Here is a 23,338-nt window from a genome sequence, read left to right as displayed (position 1 = left end):
CTGACTTCATTGAAACTCAAGTTAATGCTAAAAATAAAAGATTAATTGTAAATGTATATTTAAAATTTTAAAAATATTAATTTGCACATCAGATTACTAATCTATAAATCTGTGATTTAAAAACTATTAGATCATTTGAATAAATAATGAGTAAATTCAAATTCAGAGTGTTTTCTAATAGGAAACTTTTGTGATGAGAATAACTGACACCTTTTCTTCCACTTTTTCTTCTCCTTTACCTTTCTTACCTATCCTTGTTCCCCCACTTTCTCTTTGCTCCTTTCCACCCTACTTCACTCGCCTCTGTTCTAGGTTTCCCATTCCAAACCACAGGCTCCAAAAAAAAAAAAAAAAAAAAACCTGAAAGCTTTTTTCTTTTAGTTGTAAATGACACAATACCTTTTTTTTTTTTTAGTTGTTCATAGACCTTTATTTATTTATTTATATGCGGTGCTGAGAATTGAACCCAGTGCCTCACACATGCCAGGCAAGTGCACTACCGCTGAGCCACAATCCCAGCCTCAATATTTTTATTTTATTTAATATTTTCATTTTTATGTGATGCTGAGGATTGAACCCAGTGCCTCACATATGCCAGGCAAGTGCTCTATTACTGAGCCACAACACCTGCCCCTTTGAAAACTTTTAACTACTATACATGCCCCTCCACTGAGAGACCTTGGGCAAGTCTTCAGAATCTATTTTCATAGTTTTTGTGATGATTCTAATGCATACTTCCAGTTTAAAATACTAATTTTTAGAATTAATTATTTTTAGAGTAACTTTAGATAATTAAAATCACAGTCCTAGAGTCTGAAATTAATACCATAAGGAAATTTGCAAATATCAGTAATTTTAATTGATACTCATGATTTAGTAAATGATTTAATTTTCCATTATAATTATATTAAATTGGAAGAAAATGCTTATGTTTGCCTTGAAGGATCAAGAGAGTAATCATGTTTATAACCTTGACAGCACCAAAACCCTTCACAGATGTCAGTATTGTCATGAGATCTGCAGGACATTCGCAGATATCACGTATTAAGTAAGTGTCGTCATATATTTCTTACATGTTCATTTAATATTTTGGTTGAAGAATATGAATTATCTGCACTCTATAAAAATAAATTTCAGATAAGTCAAAGATTTAAATGTAAAATATTAGATAATAAGGATCAAAGAAAAATATCTTAATTATATTATAATCCTGGAAATTCAAAAGGCTCTGGATGAAATACTTCAGATTTTAACAATAATTGTTTCTAGATCTGGGTATTTTATTATTTACTTTTTTGTGTATTTGTTTTTTTCTTTTTCCTAAGTTGTCTAAAATGACTGTAGATTGTTTTAGAAACAAGAACAAAATAATATTCATATTTCACTCACTACTCATTCAAAAAATGGGACATAGGCAAAAATTTAAGTCTATATGGTACTACTCTGTTTCTCCCAATTATCTCTAAGACAAACTCTCTTTATTCCCTTGCTTTTTAAAATGTAGTTTATTGTATATGTGTACCTATTATTTATGCTTTTTTAAAAAATATATATTTTTAGCTGTACAGGACACAATATATTTATTTATTTATTTTTATGTGATGCGGAGGATCAAACCCAGTGCCTCACATGTGCGAGGCAAGTGCTCTACCACTGAACCACAGCCCACCCCTCTTTTTAATTTTTTATAATTTTTAAAAATTTGAGTTTACTTATCCATTTCCTCTCTATAGCCATTTTTATATTTTGAGTTTGTTGCTGTTATAAACAGTATTGCTTTGATTTATTTTTTATTCACTCATTTAAGAAGTCCTAAATTTCAAAGTTCTAATATTTACCTGATACTTTTTTTCCTCAGTGCAATTAATTGATTTTATGAAATGTTTTCTGCTTTATAATTTAGGTATTTCAAAGTGTTGATTCAAGAAATGGATCTCAGGTTAGATCTTGGTTTCGTATATGCTCTAGCAGACCTCATGACAGAAGCTGAGGTGACTGGAAAAACAGAGGTAAGACTTAAAATAATAGAATTTATGGGATGGGCTAAGGAAAGAGGGGGATTAAAAAATATAAATTCTTACAGATATTAAAATGGCTTTTGTGTTCTTCTTTAAAATATAATTTTAAGCCAGGTATGGTTGTGCATGCCTGTAATCCTAGTGGCTCAGGAGGCTAAGACAGAAAGTTCAAAAGTTTGAAGCCAGCCTCAGCAGTTTAGCAAGGCTCTAAGCAATTAGCAAAACCCTGTCTCTAAATAAAACATAAAAAGGTCTGGGGATGTGGCTCAAAGGTTAAGCACCCTTGAGTTCAGTCTCTGGTACCAAAAAGAATGAATGAATGAATGAATGAATGAATGAATGAATAAATAAATAAAATTTAATTTAAATCCTTATTTAATTGTGGTGGGTATAAAGGTGAAAGACCTATACAATGAAAACTACAGAACCCTAAAGAGAGAAATAGAAGAAGATCTTAGAAGATGGAAAAATATACCCTGTTCATGGATAGGCAGAACTAACATCATCAAAATGGCGATATTACCAAAAGTTCTCTATAGGTTTAATGCAATGCCAATCAAAATCCCAACGGCATTTCTTGTAGAAATAGAGAAAGCAATCATGAAATTCATATGGAAAAATAAAAGACCCAGAATAGCAAAAACAATGCTAAGCAGGAAGTGTGAATCAGGTGGTATAGCGATACCAGACTTCAAACTATACTCCAGAGCAATAGTAACAAAAACAGCATGGTACTGGTACCAAAACAGGCGGGTGGACCAATGGTACAGAATAGAGGACACAGAAACCAATCCGCAAAACTACAACTATCTTATATTTGATAAAGGGGCTAAAAGCATGCAATGGAGGAAGGATACCATCTTCAACAAATGGTGCTGGGAAAACTGGAAATGCATATGCAACAAAATGAAACTGAATCCCTTTCTCTCGCCATGCACAAAAGTTAATTCAAAATGGATCAAGGAGCTTGATATCAAATCAGAGACACGCCGTATGATAGAAGAAAAAGTTGGCTACGATCTACATACGGTGGGGTCGGGCTCCAAATTCCTCAATAGGACACCCATAGCACAAAAGTTAATAACTAGAATCAACAAATGGGACTTACTCAAACTAAAAAGTTTTTTCTCAGCAAAAGAAACAATAAGAGAGGTAAATAGGGAGCCTACATCCTGGGAACAAATCTTTACTCCTCTCACTTCAGATAGAGCCCTAATATCCAGAGTATACAAAGAACTCAAAAAATTAGACAATAAGATAACAAACAACCCAATCAACAAATGGGCCAGGGACCTGAACAGACACTTCTCAGAGGAGGACATACAGTCAATCAACAAGTACATGAAAAAATGCTCACCATCTCTAGCAGTCAGAGAAATGCAAATCAAAACCACCCTAAGATACCATCTCACTCCAGTAAGATTGGCAGCCATTATGAAGTCAAACAACAACAAGTGCTGGCGAGGATGTGGGGAAAAGGGTACACTTGTACATTGCTGGTGGGACTGCAAATTGGTGCGGCCAATTTGGAAAGCAGTATGGAGATTTCTTGGAAAGCTGGGAATGGAGTCACCATTTGACCCAGCTATTCCCCTTCTCGGTCTATTCCCTAAAGACCTAAAAAGAGCATGCTACAGGGACACTGCTACATCGATGTTCATAGCAGCTCAATTCACAATAGCAAGACTGTGGAACCAACCTAGATGCCCTTCAATAGATGAATGGATAAAGAAAATGTGGCATTTATACACAATGGAGTATTACTCTGCATTAAAAAATGACAAAATCATAGAATTTGCAGGGAAATGGATGGCATTAGAGCAGATTATGCTAAGTGAAGCTAGCCAATCCCTAAAAAACAAATGCCAAATGTCTTCTTTGATATAAGGAGAGTAACTAAGAACAGAGTAGGGACGAAGAGCATGAGAAGAAGATTAACATTAAACAGGGATGAGAGGTGGGAGGGAAAGGGAGAGAGAAGGGAAATTGCATGGAAATGGATGGAGACCCTCAGGGTTATACAAAAATACATACAAGAGGAAGTGAGGGGAAAGGGAAAAATAATACAAGGGGGAGAAATGAATGACAGTAGGGGGGTAGAGAGAGAGAAGAGGGGAGGGGAGTGGGGATAGTAGAGGATAGGAAAGGCAGCAGAACACAACAGACACTAGTATGGCAATATGTAAATCAATGGATGTGTAACTGATGTGATTCTGCAATCTGTATATGGGCTAAAAATGGGAGTTCATAACCCACTTGAATCAAAGTGTGAAATATGATATGTCAAGAACTATGTAATGTTTTGAACAACCAACAATAAAAAATTAAAAAAATAAATAAATAAATAAATAAATAAAATTTAATTTAAATCCTTATTTAATTGTGGTGGGTATATTGGGAAAAATCATATTTTTAGATGTTAGCAAGACAAAGTAGCCTTTTGTAAGGAAAAGTTTTAGTCTAAATGGTAGAGGAAAGAAGATAATCAGTCATAGTCAGTCACATCACTTTTTTCCTTTTATTTTTGTGGGTTAATTTTGCTTTGTTTTTGTTTGGATTGATAATTTAGAAATTTGGGGTACAACCAGGATATTTGATGAAAAAAGGGATAAGTCAAATTGAAAGGTTTCATTTTCTTGGTGACTATTTGAAAGACTTTAATATCACAGTGATAAGCTAGATGAAATATAGGCTCTTTAATTACCTTCCCACATAGAAAGACTTCTTAAAATAAAGACAAACTTCATGGCAGATACATTTTTCCCCTTAAAACAGCTTATTGAGATATATTTCACATACTATGCAATTTGCCCTTTAAAAATATAAAACTTGGGGGTTTTAAATTTATTCACAAAGTTGTATGACATCACCACTAATTCCAGAACATTTTTATCACACCCAGAAGAAATGCCTTAGTTCTGTGTAACTGCTATTCTACTTTTTGCCTCTTCAGAAAGGTTTTCTATTCTGAACATTTTATATCTGTGAAATCATATAATATATTGTCTTTGGTGAAGTGTTTCTTTCACTTAGCACAATGTTTCTAAGTTCATCTATGTTGTAGCATGTGTTAGTATTTTATTCCTTTTATGGTCAAATAATATTCCATTACATGAATATGCCATATTTCCATTATCAGGTAATGGAAATTTGGGTTGTTAGCACATTTTGTCTTTTACAGATAGTATTACGAATATTTGTTTATAAGGTTTTATATAGACATATGTTTTTATTTCTCTGGATTAAATGTATACCTAGAAGTGAAATTGCCAGGTCACATGATATCTATGTTCAATTATTTGAGAACTACCAGTTTCCTATAGTGACTCCACCATTTGTCATTTTTACCAGAGTATATGAGGGTTCTGTTTTCTCCATACTCTCTCCAACACTTATTATTCTCTGTGTTTTTTTTATTGTAGCTATTCTAGTGGGGTGTATAATAGTTTCTTATTGAGGTTTTGATTTGAAATTACCTATGATTAATAATGTTGAAAATCTTTACATTTGCTAATTAATAATTTGTATATTTCATGGAGAAATGTCCATTCAGATGCCTTTGCCTAATATTTGGGGTTTTTTTTCTTATTATTAAGGAATTATAAAAAGTTCTTCATATATTCTGGATACTAATCTCTTATCAGAGATAGGTTTCTTAAATATTTTCTCATGTTTTATTTATTTTATTTTTTATTTATTTTTATGTGGTGCTAAGGATCGAACCCAGTGCCTTACCATGCTAGGCGAGCGCTCCACCACTGAGCTACAACCCCAACCACATATTCTTTATTTTATTGTTCATGCTTTTGGTGTCATTTCTAAGAATCCTTTGCCAAATCTCAGGTCATAAATATTCAGCATTATGTTTTAAAACTTTTAGATTTTTACATCTCAAAATTTGGTCTTTGATCCATTTTGAGTTCAGTTTTGCATATGATATAAGGGTCTAAGCTATTCTTTTGCATATGACTATCCAATTGACTTAGTGTGATTTCTTGAAAAGATACTTATTCCTCTGTTGAATAATCTTAGCACTTTTGTCAAAAACCAGTTGACCACAGGTACATATTTTTATTCCATTGTTCTGTTTGTCCTTGTTACCAGACAATACTATCTTATCATTGCTTTGTAATTAGTTTTGAAACTAAGAAATGGGTGTTTCTACTTTTTCTTCTTTTCCAAGATTGTTTTGGCTATACTGAATCTTGGAATTCCATATAAATTTTTAGCTCCCCAAGTCCTTCAAAAAAATTCAGATGGGTTTCTGATAGGTATTGCATTGAATCTATAGATTAAGACAGAATTAATAGTTTTAAGACTTCTGCTGCTTTAACATGAGATGGTTTTCCATTTTATAGATCTTTCATTTCTTTTAACAATGTTTTACAGTTTTTAGAGTATAGGTTTTGTACTTGTTAAACTTTGGCAGGTAAAGGGACCTGGGGATTGAACCCAGGCACACTCTATCACTAAGGTACACAACCCAACCCTTTTTATTTTTTGATTTTGAGATAGGGTCTTGCTAAATTGCTGAGGTCTTACTAAGTTGCTGAGTCTGCCCTGGAATGCAGTCCTCCTGCCTCAGCTTTCCAAGTAATTGGGATCACAGGCTTTTCACACCACACCCAGCTACTTTTATTAAATTTATTCGTCAGCATTATATTCTTTCTTCAGTATTATGCATGAAATTGTTTGTTTTCCTAATTCCATTTTTTCATTGGTATATTTTATTTCATTGAAATAAAATTGATTTTCACATGTATTATTTTCTACAATGTAACTGAATTATTTTGTTAGCTATGATTGTTTTTATCCTATTTTTTTAATATGAGGTTATATCATCTAAGAAGAGAGGTAGATCAACTACTTCCTTTCTGATATGAGAAGTTTTTTTGATTACTTTTTCTTCCCTAATTGCCCTAGTACTAACTAGTGAATTGCTGAAGTGAGAGCAGCAATCCTTTTGTTATTTCTAATATTAGTGGGAAAGGTTTCAGTCTTTTACCCTTAAGTATGATGTTGACTGAGTTTTTTCTAGACATTGACTGTCTGTGTAATACCTACATTTACATGTCATTATTCTTATAATACATATGTAAATAGCTAGATTAAGTTTATTAATATTTCGTTGAGGATTTTATATTCACATTCATAAGAGATATTCATCTGTGGTTTCTTATGATATCTTTGTTTGGTTTTGGTGTCAAGAGTAGTAATGACTTCATAAATTGAGAATTGTTCCTCCTCTGTTTTTTTGCGGGGGTGGGGGAAGTTTGTGAAAAATTAGTAGTTTTTAAAATGTTTAGTACAATTCAGCAATGAATCCATCTGAGCCCACATTTCCTTTTTGTGTACTTTTTTGAATTAAAATTTATAATCCTTCATTTATTGTAGATCTATTTAGATGGTATATTTCTTTTGGGGTCACTTCCACCAGTTTGCATACTTCTAAGAATTTTGTCTCTTTTATCTAAGTTTTCTAATGTATTGGTATAAAATTATTGACAGCATTTTTTTTAATTAGTTGCTCATGACAATACGGTAGTCATTTTTTATAATCCATTTTTTTTAAGGTCAGAGTGGCTGGGATTACAGGCGTGTGCCACTGTGCCTGACTCAGTCTTACTTATTTTTACATCCATTCTGATAATTTCTGCTTGTCGATTGAATTGTTTAATTCATTCACATTTTGTTACTAATATAATTGGATTTAGCCTACATTTTATTTTTTTGCTTTCTATGTATCTCATCATTTTTGTTCCTTTCTGCCTTCTTACTGCTCTTTGTATTAAAAGAACATTTTCTTATGAAGTGTTTAAATTTCTTTAGTAATGTGCTTATCATAACTTTGAGTTTTTTTAAGTGATTGCTCCACAACTTAAAATATACATCTCATCAAAGCAATTTCTGATTTATATAAGTGGTATTCCATATTTCCCTGAGACACTGTTCATTTTTCTTCACCCCTTTTTTTATTGCATAATTTCTACAAATTTATCTTCAAGTTCCTGGGCTACTTCTCAACACATAGAAGTAACTTATGTCTTTGGGTTTGGAAGAGAAGTATTGGTGATTATCAAAAATGAAAATATTCAATGGATGTGTAACTGATGTGATTCTGCAATCTGTATATGGGGTAAAAATGGGAGTTCATAACCCACTTGAATCAAAGTGTGAAATATGATATATCAAGAACTATGTAATGTTTTGAACAACCAACAATAAAAAATTTTAAAAAAAACATTTACTCACTGAAAAAAAAGAAACCTATTAAAATAATAGATGAACTTTAAAAAAAATGAAAATATAATCACTTCATGCAAAATTATTTTCACTCCTTCTCCTTTTTTGCGTAACTATTGTTATAGTAAAAACTTTAGAAATTATTCCGTAATATTATCTAATTGACATGCCATGATTAAATTTTACTCACTGTCGCAAAACACTCTTTTTACATTTGATCATATATATCATGATCCAAAATTGGTCCACAGGCTGCTTTGATTAATATATTTAAATATGTTTAATGCATTGCATCTTTTTGAAACCACTTATTGTTGAAGAAACTCATCCATTCATGCTCTAAAATTCTTCACATTTTGGATTTATCCATTTCTGTTTTTGCAGTATCATTTAGTAAATCACTCTTTTTATATGTTTTCTTTAAAATAGTAGTTGGATTTTTTTGCTCGATTTATCCTGGTTCTACTTTGATGCTTTAGCAATAGGTTTATTATGTGAACTTAAGCATGAGTTCATGAGTTTCTTTTTTCATTTTATTTTTTAATTTGTTCTAATTAGTTATGCATGACAGTAGAATGCATTTTGGCACATTGTGTACAAATGGAGCACAACTTCCCCTTCCTGTGGCTGAACGTGGTGCAGAGTCACACCTGTAGTATAGTCATACATCCCACCCCCCTTCCCCTTCTCTCATTCCCCCTGAACAATCCAAAGTTCTTTTATTCTCTCCCACTCCCTCCCCCTTTATGGATTAGCATTCGTTTCTCAGAGAAAACATTCAGCCTTTGGTTTTGGGGGTTTGGCTTATTTTACTTAGCATAATATTCTCCAGCTCCATCCATTAACCTGCGTATGCCATAATTTTGTTATTCTTTAAGGCTGAGTAATAGTCCATTGTGTATATGTACTACATTTTCTTTATCCATTCATCTGTTAAAGGGCATCGAGGTTGCTTCCATAGTTTAGCTATTGTAAATTGATCAGTTCCTTCTTTTCAAAATTATATTAACTGGCCTCTGTAGATTGCAGTAAAGCAGGTACCAACATTCTATAAGTGTAATCATTATGATTGTGTTTAAAGAAACAAATATGCCCCAGAGTAGGTTGATGGAATGGATTAGTGGCCTTTTGAAAGAAGATCTGTAGTCACTTGAAGAAAATCTTCGTGTCTTCTAATGATTTAATGAATGAAAACAAAAGATATGCTTACCAGTTTGTGATCAGACAGAACTTTTCTAACTATATAAATTTTAGTTTCTCTTCTGAGGCAGTAACCTCTAATCATGAATACTCTTGAGTAGGTATTATAGAGGAGCTTTCTTAGATATGTGAGCTATTAGTTTAAATCTCCTACAGGCAGATTTTTTCAGTTTTAAAATACTTTATGTTCCTTTTTTAGCTTGAACTATTTCATAAAGATAAAGAAGCTTTTGAAGAAGAATATGAGACAGTTTCATTGGTAGATCAATCACAAGTCAGTCTCTATGAATATTTTCATATATCTCCTATCAAGGTAGGGAAAAACTATTTTTATTTTCCTTGATAATCTAGGTAATAACAAATAGATTTGATCTCTTTAGGAGTGATATAGCATTTAAATTATATTATTTAATAGTATAGAAATTCTCTATTATGGTAATTACAGATATAAATAAGTAACAAAAAAGTTATGTGGAAATAATAGTGGAATCACCCTACAGCATGTATTTGTATTTTGACCTAACATTGTTTTACTTTAATTTTCTGTTAAGCTATTAGCTGACAATTTTAAATTTTCATATATTGTGTATTAGTTTTGAATTATTTTACAAAGTATACTTGATTTTAAAATTGGACAATGAATTAAAGTAAATCTAAGTTAGATTTTAACAAAAAATTGCTTTGAGTTACAGAATACTTTAAAATCATTTCACATATATATGCACATATATGCAGTACAATACAATTGTACTTTTTAACTGGTTTCATCATACTAACACAATTCTTATAGTTGAAATGTACACATTTAGATATATTTGAGTTATTCTCAACAGCTTTAGCTTCTAGATTATTAATGTTATTAACAAATATTAAAAATAAATATTTTCCTAAGTTTGTCAAAAGAATAGGATTAAAGTAAATATCATATAATTTTAAATTGTTGAATTTAAATAGAGCTGTGTTGGATTTTAAGTTTCTTTAAAATTTCTACTTAATTTTGGCATAATCCAGGTAACTTTAAAATGTTATTTATGGTGTAGTAAACTTAAAATTAAGCTGATTTTTAAAAATTAAAATTGTCAGTATGAAGAAAGTACTTTTAAATATGTATTTCTTTGTCTCTAGCTGCATTTAAGTGTTTCACTGAGTTCGGGTAGAGAAGAAGCTAAAGATTCAGAGCATCATGGAGGACTGATCCCAGTTCATTCTTTAAATCTTTTGCTAAAGAGTATTGGTGCCACCCTTACAGACGTACAAGATGTAGTTTTTAAGTATGTTCAATATTCAGATTTGTATACTGATGAATAATTCCTTTTTATTTACCTAAAAATTTTTGTAAATGAGAAAGTATGTATAGTATGTAGTAGATAATGGGGGAAAGGTGGTTTTGTGTTTAAGTAGAATGCAGTCAAACTAACATCAAGCATTTTATCTGCTCCTAACTACTAAATCAAAGAATAATTATTAAATAATTTTCTTAAGAAAAATTGACGTAAGCCATGCAATTTTATATACTTTAAAATGTCTGGCCTGGGAAATATTTCTAAGAAGACATGGTTGCCCGGAGATATTGTGCTTGAAGTCTCAATTAGGACAGAATGAATGCAATAATAGGGAAAATAAAGGGATCAATTTAAACAGGTGGTCAAGAATTTATATTTGAATGTAAGCTCTTTATTAAGTCATCTGACCAAAGACTCAAAAACTCTATTTTTAGAAAAAAAGAATGAACTTTGCAGGTAGCATGTGTAACTGGTGAATAAGGTCAGTATTGAAAATAAGTGTAATAAGAGGTAACTCTGAACCTAGGTAACAGTTAAATAAAGAATGTACATTTAATGGCAGCAGAATAGGATGAAATATCTAATCTTTTTGCTCTCATATTCAACACTAAGAAGCATAGAGCTTTACAATTAGTGGATTAGTCATATTTTGTGAATGTATTATAAGTAGACTGATTTTGATTCCTCACCTGTCAGCCCATTAAGAAAGACCAGCAGCAGTTGAACTCCAGCCATCCTTAAGCAGCCATTTACCCCAACATGTTGGTCATTTTCTGGGAGTGCCATGATAGGACAGAACTAGGAAACAGTTTTAGTGGTCCATGAATGGGATCCAGAAGGTCTTTGAATCCCCTAAATTATAGGAAAATTTGCCTTCTGGTGACTTCCAGAGTGTAAGATCTATAGATTTCATCAGTTTCTTAAAACTTTCTTTGACTATGAAATGCAGAGATGTACATGGGAAAATATATTAGGAAAGATTTGGGTAAAAATTCTAAAGAAAATAAAACCGTATCAATATTTAAAATATTCTCTTTCCATGCATATGCACGTATGTATATGTGTGTGTGTCTACGTATATTTGTATTTTTTTCAGGCTTGCTTTTTTCGAACTCAACTATCAGTTCCATACAACATCTGAACTACAGTCTGAAGTAATAAAACACTATTCAAAACAGGTTTGTCTGAGATCATTTTACAAAGGGACAGAATGATATACTCTAGTAAAACCTTCTGTATCTGTTCATTGATGTATACCATAAATTTGTCAAGAAAGTAAATGGCCATTTTCAAACTTTCAAAAATTTTTTTCCTTCCAGAATTATAGTAAGAAATATGAACTAACCCCCATTTGGTTTTTTTGGTCCTTGTATTTTTCAGCCACTGTCAGAAATTCTTTTCTGTATCAGTGTAGTTTAGAAGTAAAAATTTTTATTAAAAAAATGTTTTATTAAGCATAATAATTTTATAGTATATTGGGTTTCATTGTAGCATATACATATATGCACATAACTGAGTTAATTTCACTGACCAGTACCTCTCCTTTCCCTACCCTGTGATCTTCTTCTTCTTACTCTACCTTCTATTTCCATGAGATTCTTTTCTTTCTTTCTCCCTTTTCTTTCTCTCTAGCTACAACATATGAGAGAAAACATGACTCTTTACTTTCTGAGTCTGACTTATTTCACTTAACATGATGCTCTCTCCATTTCTACCCATTTTCCTGCAAATGACATAAATTTTTCTTCATTAAATGAAATATCAGCTATGTAATTCATTATATTTATTAGTAACTGGTGAATACAAGGTGTTTTTAATGTAAAATTGTTAAGTTAGATAGATGTTATTTTAATAGTTTTTTCCACCTCTGGAAAGATTTCTATATTTTTTGATATAACTTAGCATCTGAATTACCTATGGTATAGTGAAAAGATCACTAGGCATGACTCCAGATTTATTTGGGTTTTGGATCCCACTTTTGCCATATACTTACTTTGTGACCCTGGGCATCATTTGACTCAATCTATAAAATGGTGCTGGTAATAACAACTGATATAAATAATGATACAAGTGAAAGTATTTTAAATATTCTAGAGCTTTATGTAAATATATTATCTCATTAGTATAATACTGAATTGCTTTTTAAAAACAGAATAATGATGAATGGGTGATATAAAGTAAGAGTTGAAATTGGTAGTGAAGATGTTATCTTCAGTAAACTGAATATGTATATTAAGTAATTTTTAAGAGAATTAGGTCTAATGATCTGAATTGATTAATGTTCATATTTCATTTTTAGGCCATTAAGCAGATGTATGTACTAATTCTTGGACTTGATGTTTTGGGAAATCCTTTTGGCTTAATTAGAGAATTTTCAGAAGGTGTGGAAGCATTTTTTTACGAACCTTACCAGGTAAAACATTTGCGCTTATATTGTGGAACATATCAAGTTACTTTTGAATAGATAATGCATTTCTTTTGCTAACTTGAGCTGTCGGAGTAAATAGATTTGTGGAGACACACAAAATGATAATTTGCAGCAAACATTCTTAAGGTTTGAGGAGGTTGGAAGAAAGTTTCTACTTTTTTACTCAAACTTCTGATTTTATTAGATATACTGGATTTTAAGTGGTTTTTTGAAATATAAAAGATTGATACAATTCAAAGTGTAACAGAAGGAAGGTCACCATGTTTGACAAATCTTGCTTTGCATAGAACTGTAGAACTGTAAAAATAACCATACAAGCTAACATCTTGCAAAGTAGTCTTAATAACCAGTGGGAAAAATTATGATTGTTTAGATCCCTGAAGACTTTGTCAAAACATTCAGAACTTTCCTGCTTTCACTTATAAGATGTATACCCTATAGGGTAACAAAAAGTGAAGTAAAACTAATATATATTTCATATAATAAAAACATTAGAAACATTAAGAATTTTAATGTTTTATTTCTTTTCTAAAAAACTTAAGAGTAGTTTGAAGTGTCTTGCTTTGTTTTCATCATATAATTTACAAAACACAGCGAGCATCTTTTCCAAATTTTGGTGAATTGTCAAACTTCTTTCTAAGTTTGGAACAGCTTCCAACAATATATTCTTTACATGTTAAATGTCATGAAATTTTCCCTGAAAATTCTTTCAGTGTTACATTTTTGCTGGCAGCACTTCTTTATTCTTTTCCTCACTACCACTTTCCTCATTTATATCAATAAGCTCACTTTTAAAAGTAAATATAACCTTTTTTTTTTCCTTTAATTCTTTTGTCACTTCAGGGGGCTATCCAGGGTCCTGAAGAGTTTGTGGAAGGAATGGCACTAGGACTTAGAGCACTAGTTGGTGGAGCTGTCGGTAAGAAATAGAATGCTATGTTTTATTGTACTGAAAAGTAATGATATATTGTTTTTACTAAAAATATTACAACTTCTGTTAGGTGGATTAGCTGGGGCTGCCTCCAAAATCACCAGTGCTATGGCTAAAGGAGTAGCAGCTATGACTATGGATGAAGACTACCAGCAGAAGAGAAGAGAAGCAATGAATAAGCAACCAGCTGGGCTTAGAGAAGGCATTACTCGTGGAGGAAAAGGCTTAGTTTCTGTAAGAAATTTCACAGGGTTGTGGACATTTTAGGAAATACCTTTTAAATCCACATTCTATGAATTAAAAAAAAAATAGTCTTATAACTCTCGCTGCTTAAATTATTATTTGGATATTTTAGGAGTAGTGAGTGTTGACATATAGAATATTAGTAGCCTCCAAAAACATTGTTTCAATAAAATACTTAAGAAATTTGTTAATTCTTAATGGTATATATCAATGAATAATTCTGTATTTTGTTTTTTTGTTTGTTTTGTTTAAGCCATACTTAGTTCTTCAGAGCATCATATAAATGTATTGTAAACTTTCAATTGTGTTTTCCCTCCAGGGTTTTGTGAGTGGCATTACAGGAATTGTTACAAAACCTATCAAAGGTAAGGATATTGTTTCTTTTGGTTATATATATATCAAAGTCTTTAACAAATTGCTTTTTTTTTATTCTTGGTCCGATTGTTTGAATCTTTATTATTTTTTTCTTTCTAGGAGCTCAAAAAGAAGGAGCAGCTGGTTTCTTTAAAGGTGTTGGGAAAGGTTTAGTTGGAGCAGTGACGAGACCAACTGGAGGCATCATAGACATGGCTAGCAGTACATTTCAGGGAATTAAAAGGTAAATAATTCTCTTTGAGGTAAAATGTATAAGCCATGAGAAATGAAATATACCTGTTGTTTGACTTTGCACATTTAGTTGTGGACACTATAATATGGCAGATTATATATGACTTCCAAATTCGTTTTGATTCTTTTTAAGTTGTTGTGATGTCATTCCAAATTTATATAGTTCTCCTTTACTTGTCATTCATTCCTAGAAGCCGTTCCCAAGAATGGTTTAGCACGTAGAAGCTTTTTAGTTACCTTAATTGAAATATATTAATGTAATGCTATGTGTCAGTTTTGAAATTAGCAAATATAATATTCTGTATTCTATTTTGAGAGGTAAAAAATGGCATTTTATATTTGATTCAAACTCATTTTATCCTCATCCTTCCTTTATGATCTTATTTTGTTATAAAACTGTTAAATTCATACCCTCTCTTTCTCTTCCTGTGTGTCTTTGTTTTTATAATAATTTAGAATTAAGATGGGGAAGAGGCTAAGTTTCCTTTACCTTTAACTTCAGTTTACTATAACTGGAGTCACATTCATTAGAAACTCAAATGGCAGTGAAACATAAGGAATTCAAAACAGCTATGCACGCATCTGCCCAGAGCTGCTAGACTTACCAGTCATTTAGCTAAAACCTGTATTTCTGTATTCTGCTACATTACTTTTAAAAATCAAAGGCTAAAAAAGACTTTGAAACCAAAAGGAAGAATCAAAGGTGAAAATATAAATTAGTGGATAAATCTAATTGGCCTATATAAAAAAGCAAAATTGGATCCCAATTAATATAAAATAATAAAATGGAATTTGGAAAGGGAATGATAGGCATCAAGCATTCTGTTGCTTTATTATTTGTGAAGAGTATATATGTATTAATTTTACATGAAATAGACTCTAAAGCAGAAAAAGCTTTTTTTGAATAAATAAGGCAATTTCTAATAATCAAAAGAATAATAAGCCACAAAGTTAAGAATAATCTTCAACTTGTATTCACTTCAAATTTGCTCAATTTTTATAAAGCAGGTTTTATAATTTTGATAAAATTATAAAGCCTTCCTATATATAATATTTATGAAAGAATTTAATATTTCTCTCAATTTTGGCAGATGAGAAAGACAAGAGTAAGTAAATAGATCATATAAACATAGTTAATGAGCTATTTAATACACAAGTAAATTTTTTTGTATTTCTGTAATATATAGTTATCATATCTGTTCCAGTTACTTAAAGAACTACCAAGTGAATGTAATTGGCAATGTTTCTGTCTTGATACAGCTTACAAAAATAAGTAGCTGGTAAATATAAGCTAAATGGTGAAAAATACTGTGAAGAAAAAGTAGATCAAGGATAAGAACCAGCCAGGCATGGTGGTGTACACCTGTAATTCTAACAACATAGGAAGCTGAGGCAGGAGGATCACAAGTTCAAAGCCAGCCTCAACAACTTACTGAGGTCCATCTCAAAATAAAAAAATATATATATATAAAGGACTTGGATTGTAGCTTAGTGGTTAAATACTCCTGGGTTCAATCCCCAGTACAAAAAAAAAAAAAAAAAAAAGACAAAATGGGAGAACCAAAATGATAGTGATGAAAAGTTGCTGTTTTATAAATACAATATTCAGGGTCAATTCACTTCAGTGAACTCATAAGATTATATTTGAGGAGAGACCTGAAAGAAGTAAGAGTCATGTGAGAATCCAGGCAGAAAGAAAAGCAAGTAAAAAGTCCTAATGAAGGAATGCTTGGCCTATATGAGACAGCAGGACTAGTAAGCCCAAAAACGTTGGGAGATGTTATCAGGGAAAATGAGTAGGGACTCATCACACAGAGCTTGGCAAGCCAATGTAAGGACTTAGAGTTTTTAAGAAAGAAGCGAAGTCCTTGGAAGGTTTTGAACCCAGAAGAATGATGTGGGTGGCAAAGAATAAACCACAGGTGGATTTGGGGTGAAACAGTAGAGCACTTAAAAGGGCTCTGCACTAATCCAGAGAGAGATGATATGATTTAACCATTATAGTGTTAGAGATCGTAAGAGGAGGTCATGTTATGAGTGTAATTTGAAGGTAGTATTAATTTGATTAATTGGATATGAGATATGAAAGGAAAATCATCAAGGATAATTATGAGGTTTTTTTTGTATGAACTCACTAGAACAATGGTTTATCGTTACTTTTAGGTAAAGAGGAGTTCAAGGGTTTATTTTGAATATATTAAGCTTAAATTACCACTTAGACATCCAAATGGAGACCCAAATAGTTGTTTCATGCAAGAGTCTGAATTTGAAGAGAAATTTCCAAGCTACAGTTAAGTATTTAAAACATGAGATTGAATGGGATCACTTAGGGAATGAGAATGGAAATGAAAGAGGCCCAAGAACTTGGCACTTAGGCAAAGTGAGGGCACTAAGGAGGACCCAGTAAAGGAGGAGAGGAACAGCTAGTAAGGTTGGAGAATAATCGAGAAAGTGATGTTTCAGAAGCTAAGAAACAGGCAGTTGGTGCTTTTACTATGGTTTAGGAGAAAAGAGAAATTCCTGCGCCCCCCCCCCCCCATTCCATTAATCCTACATGAGGATGTCATAAGTTTAAATTGAAAATCAGATGTGGTACACAACAGAAGATAATGTTCCTCTTTCTTTACTTTTTCAGTCCCCTCTGCTTCGAATATACTTTCCCCAGTAATTAGCAGGGCTTATTTCTTTATTCAGAAATTATATTCCTACTGAGACTTTTTGTGACCACTCCTGACCCCTTCCTGACTCCACATATTTCATATTTCCCTTCCCTTCTGTAGTTTTCTGTCTCTTTATCTTTTGGCCACTTTTTAACATACTATATATTTTACTTTGTTTATTTATGTCTACAGCTTAAATGTAAGTTCTGTGAATATAGTTGTGGCTCTTGTCCTTTTCCATAGCACTTAGAATATCACTTAACCTGTGCATAGTCCTTTTTTTTTATTGCAGTAATTACAGATTTACATCCAAGTTATAAGAAATCATGTGGATAAATCCCTTATATACTATTTTTTTGTGTTCTATGGCCACTGTAACAAATTTCCACAAACCTGGTGCTTAAACAACAGAAATTTATTCTTTCACAAGTCTGGAGTCAAAAAATCTGAAGTCAACGGGATTTGCCTACTCTGGACATTTCATATAAATGAAATCATAAAACATGTGGCCTTTTTGTAGCTGGCTTCTTTCACTTAGCATTGTGCTGTTTTCAAGATTTATTCATGTTACAGCAAAAATGGAAAACTTCCTTCCTTTTTTGTGCCTAATATTTTATTGTGTGTGTGTGTATATATATATATATATAATGCCACTAAGAAAATTCATGTACAAGTATTTGTGTGGACCTATGTTTTAGAAGTGGAATTACTAGGTCAATATGGCTGCTTCTCTAAACTATGGAACCAATCTAGGTGCCTTTTAACAGATGAATGGATAAAGAAACTGTGGTGTATATATACATAATGGAATATTACTCAGCCTTAAAGAAAAATGAAATTATGGCATTTGTAGGTAAATGATTATAGCTGGAGGATAGCACACTAAGTGAAATAAGCCAATCCCAAAGAACCAAAGGCCAAATGTTTTCCCTAATATATGTGGATGCTAATTCCCAATAAAGGCAGGGTGGGATAGAGGTACTTTGGACTAGACACAGGGGAGTAAAACGAAGGGAGGGGTTGTGGGGGTAGGAATGATAGTAGAATGAATCAGACATTATTACCCTATGTGCATATATGATTGTACAACCTGTATAACTCTACATCATGTACAACCAGAAGAATGAGAAGATATACTCCGTTTATGTACGATGTGGTAAAATGCCTTCTACTATCATTTATAACTAATTAGAACAAATTTAAAATTTTTTTAAAAATATATGACTGCTCTATATTTAACTTTTTGAAGATCTGCCAGACTTTTCTATAGTAATTATACTATCTTACATCCTTAAAGGCAAAGTAAATTTATAATTTCACCACATTTTTTTCTAACACTTATAATCTTCCTTTTTATTCTTTTTTTAAAATACCTAACATATTAGGTATGAAGAGGTATCTCATTAAGGCTTTGATTTGCATATCTTTAATGACTAATGATGTCTGTCATCATTCATGTGCTTATTGGTCATTTGTATATCTTTTCTAAAGAACTCTCTGTTCTAATCCCTTTTTTCTGTTTTTTTTTAAATGGATTGGGTGTTTCTTGTTGGGTTGTAAGAGTTGTTTATATATTCTGGAAACTCAACCCTATTTTCTCCTATTTGTGTGTTGTCTTTTAACATTACTAAATGTTTGATAAAGTCCAAATTATCTATTTCTTCTTTGATTGGCTTAGTTATGGATATCATATTGTTACATTTTCTTACCTTAATTGCACTCAGTGGAACCTTTAGTACAGTGTTGACTAGACATTCTAAGAGCAGACATTCCTGTTTACTCCTGAGCTTGTAGAGAAACCTTTCAGACTTTCATCAAAAATTATGGTGTTAACGCTGGGTTTTTCATAGGCATACTTTATCATGATGGTTGAGGAAATTCCCTTATATTCTAGTCAAGTGTATTTATTATGGAATGATGTTAGATTTTATTACGTGCTTTTTCTGCATTTATTGAGATGATACTGTTTTACCTTTATTAATATGATCTATTTTAGTAATGATTCATATGTTGAACCAGTATTACATACTTGCAATAAATTCACTTCATCATGATTTCTAATCCTTTTCATATTTTGCTGGATTTCATTTCATAGTATTTTTGTATATTCATGAGGGATATTGTTCTGTAGTTTTCTTGTACTGTTTTTACCTGGTTTTGATATTTGGGAAATACTGTCCTCACAGACAATTTTAGAAGAATTTGTAAAATATTGATGTTAATTTTTCTTTAAACACATGTTAAAATTTATCAGTGAAACCATTGGCTCTAACTTTTATTTCTGGTAAATTTTTAAATTATTAATTATCAGATTGTTTCTTAAGTCACTTTCAAAAGTTTTTATCTTTCTAGGAATTGTCTGATTAATCTAGATTGTCTAATTTGTTAATTTACACTTATTCATAGTATTTTTATCTCTGTAAAATTGGTAGCAGTATTCTCTCTTTCATTCCTGGTATTAGTCATTTGAATCTTCCTTTCTACCTAGTGCTTTGTGTTTTAGTCTTTTTTTTTTTTTTTGGTCTTTTCAAAAAATTGTTTATCTTATTCTTTGTCTCTGCCTCCCCCAACCCCTTTTTTTTCTTTTGGTACTGGGGATTGAACCTAGGGCCATGTCACTAATGAACTACATCCCCAGCCCTTTTACTTTTTATTTTGAAACAAGGTCTCCCTGAACTGCTTAGGGCCTCTTTAAGTAGCTAAGGTTGGTCTCAAATTTGTGATCCTCCTGCTTCAGCCTCCCGAATTGCTGTTATTGCAGGTGTATGCCACTGTACCCAGCTGCTCTGCTCTTTTATTTTCTTCCTTCTGCTAGGTTTGGATCTAGTTTGCTTTTCTTTTCCTAGTTTCTTAAAAGAGTTAAGTGTTGACTCTAAATCTTCTTTTTTTTTTTTAAGTATTTTATTTTTACGTTTTAGGTGAGCACAATCTCTTTATATTTATGTGGTGCTGAAGATCAAACCCAGCGCCTTGTGCATGCTAGGCGAGCACTCTACCACTGAGCCACAACCCCAGCCCTAAATCTTCTTTTTTAATAGGCATTCCCATTTATAAATTTCCTTCTGAACTCTCTCTTTGCTGTTCATCCTAAGTTTTGGTATGTTATGTTTTGTTTTCATTCATGTCAAAGTAGTGAATTTCCCTTGTGATTTCTTCTTTGATCTTTCATTACTTAAGACTTGTTATTTAATTTCCAATTTTATTTAGTTTCCTAAATTTCTTTTTTTATACAGATTTTATCTTTATTCCATGTAGTTAGAAAATATACTTGTGTCTTTTTAGTACTTTTATATTTTTTGAGACATATTTCACATCCTTGAAATATTGTGTCTCCATCTGGTAGAATGTTCCATGAGGCTTTGGGAAGAATAGGTATTGTGCTATTGTTGGGTTGAAAGTTCTACAGATATGTCAGGTCTAGGTGGTTTATAGTGTTGTTCGAATTTTCTGTTTCCTTACTCATGTTGTCCAGTTGCTATTCATTATTGAAATTAGGGTATTTAAATGTTGAACTGTTAGATTATCTTTTCTCTTAAATTCTTTCAGTGTTTTGCTTCATGTATTGAAGGACTCTTCTGTGCATATAATGAGAATTTTTTTTATTTAATGCTGTTTTTTTTCTTCTGGTTTTAATATAGCCACTTCAGTTCTCTCTTTTAGGTACTATTCACATGACATTCTTTGTTACATCTTTCTACTTCTACCTTTGTAGCTTTGATTTTAAAGTGAATCTCTTTGGACAATGTTTATTTAGTTGGATCATTTTTGTTTGGTTTTTGTTTTATCTATTCTGCTTTTAATTGGCCAATTTATCAGTCTGTATCATTGTTTAAGGTAACAAACATTAAGCCCATGTACATTAAGCCCAAATAGGCAAATATTCAAACTTTAGAAAATCATGTCATGTAATTGTTAACACCATAAGTTTAATGGAGATAGGCCATATGATCACAACAATGAGTAGAAAAGAAATTCTTGTTTAAAATTCATTGTGCATTCAAGATGTTCAAAATCAACAAAAATTTTAAAAAGAACTATTATCACACTAAAAGTAGAAATGAATTTCCTTGTCTTGATTAGGGCACAGTGGTGCATGCCTATAATCCCAGGAATTCAGGAGGCTGAGACAGGAGAATTGCACTTTTAAATCGAGCCTCAGCAACTTATCATGGCCCTAAGCAGCTTAGCAAGGCTCTTTCTCAAAATAAAAAAAGGGGGGTGGGGCTGGGGGCTAGGGATGTGGCTCAGTGGTTGAGTACCAAAAAGAGAAAAAAGGGTGCCTGAAATCCACACTTATAATTAGAATTGTACTGGAGGAAACCAAAGGTATTAAAGGGAAACAAATGCTCTGATTTTTATCTCAAGAGAACCTATTAACAAACTTTTTTATAGTTTTATATTTTTTCTAGAGAATTTACATTATATCATATAAGCAAATTAAAAATGGAAAAGTGATGTGGTATTTTTATTTTATCTGAAAGAAGATTTTTTTTAGTATTTACATTTCATAGTGTTTTACAAGGTTTTTTTTTAAAATAACTTTTTCATTTATATTTTTTTCCTCTAGAGCTACAGAATCTTATGAAGTGGAGAGTCTACGACCTCCTCGGTTCTTTAATGAAGATGGAGTTATCAGACCTTACAGGTTGAGGGATGGTACTGGAAATCAAATGTTACAGGTAAGTGAAGAAATGTCTTATAAATTAAAATTAAATTAGTAAAGCTAGATCTTTTTTTAAGTACCTATATGATGCTATAAATATATATTAGATTATCTGGACTTTGATCAATTTTGATTAATTCCTTTTTTAAGTGTTTTATATTTACTTAGGCTTTAAAATACATTTATTTACTATAAGATTTTTTTTTCTTTTTTACAGGCATCAAAAAGTTTGATATGAAAACAATTAATGCATGACTTTGCAAGTGAAAGCCAATAGTAGATTTTAGTCTTAAAATTACAAACTACATACAGCTGTTTCAGTATTTTGAACATAAAGAAAAGCTTTTGTATTGGTAACTTTTTAATAGAATTTTAGTGAATCTAATCTTTTTATATATTCTTAGCTCTGCACTGGATTTGCTACATTTATTCAAAGCCAATGTGCCTTATTTATCCTCATAGCATGTGGTACATATTTAGCCAGTTAGACCACTTCTATTTAGGATACTTCCTTCAGTTAATTAAACCACTACTAGCTTTTATACCAGATATAAGTAATCCTTATCTCTAATTGAAAATAAATAAAAACAAAACTCAGGAACACTGCCACTGTAGATTATTCATGGGTTCTTGTGATTTACTTTTGAAGATGTTCAAATGGCCATGATCATCTTCCTGGGTTTTTTTTTTTTTTTTTTGGTGGTTGTTGTTTTTTGTTTTTGTTGATGTTGTTGTTCCTAGTGTAGTCTGTGTAAAACCTTGGAAGATTTGATGTGTAGTTCACGTGCTAGCCAGTATCTTTTAGTAAGGGAGGTTAGCTTCTGAAACACTAGATATTTGGAAGGTAGAATATTTTATCTGTTCAGACAATTTCTTACTTGATAAGTCAGACATTGTTATCTGGATTTTGGTGTAAGTAACATGGTGATCATACTAAGCTATACCAATCTAAAGTTGTTTCTGTGGTTTAGATGTGGAATACTAAATTAAATCATTTGCTTGAAAACATACCAGTAGTTATTACATTATACGGATTCAAAAATACTTACAGTAATAATGAATA

General features: G+C 31.7%; 1 protein-coding gene across 1 annotated transcript in view; it reads left to right on the top strand.

The window, feature by feature from the left end:
- The window catches only part of LOC124076287 (intermembrane lipid transfer protein VPS13A-like), a 152,287-nt gene that overhangs the window by 77,126 nt on the left and 51,823 nt on the right, over nt 1-23,338 (top strand). The window contains 11 exon segments of the mRNA XM_046420133.2: nt 979-1,048; nt 1,904-2,009; nt 9,661-9,774; nt 10,587-10,732; nt 11,841-11,922; nt 13,044-13,157; nt 14,016-14,091; nt 14,174-14,337; nt 14,666-14,711; nt 14,821-14,944; nt 22,180-22,291. Coding sequence (XP_046276089.2) covers nt 979-1,048; nt 1,904-2,009; nt 9,661-9,774; nt 10,587-10,732; nt 11,841-11,922; nt 13,044-13,157; nt 14,016-14,091; nt 14,174-14,337; nt 14,666-14,711; nt 14,821-14,944; nt 22,180-22,291 — 1,154 coding nt within the window.

This window comes from Marmota monax, unplaced genomic scaffold (genome assembly GCF_021218885.2).
Source record: "Marmota monax isolate L192 unplaced genomic scaffold, Marmota_monax_Labrador192_F-V1.1 WCK01_AAM20220418_F8-fsc00683, whole genome shotgun sequence".
NCBI classification, from domain to species: Eukaryota; Metazoa; Chordata; class Mammalia; order Rodentia; family Sciuridae; genus Marmota; species Marmota monax.
This window is presented reverse-complemented; position numbering and strand designations above follow the sequence as displayed.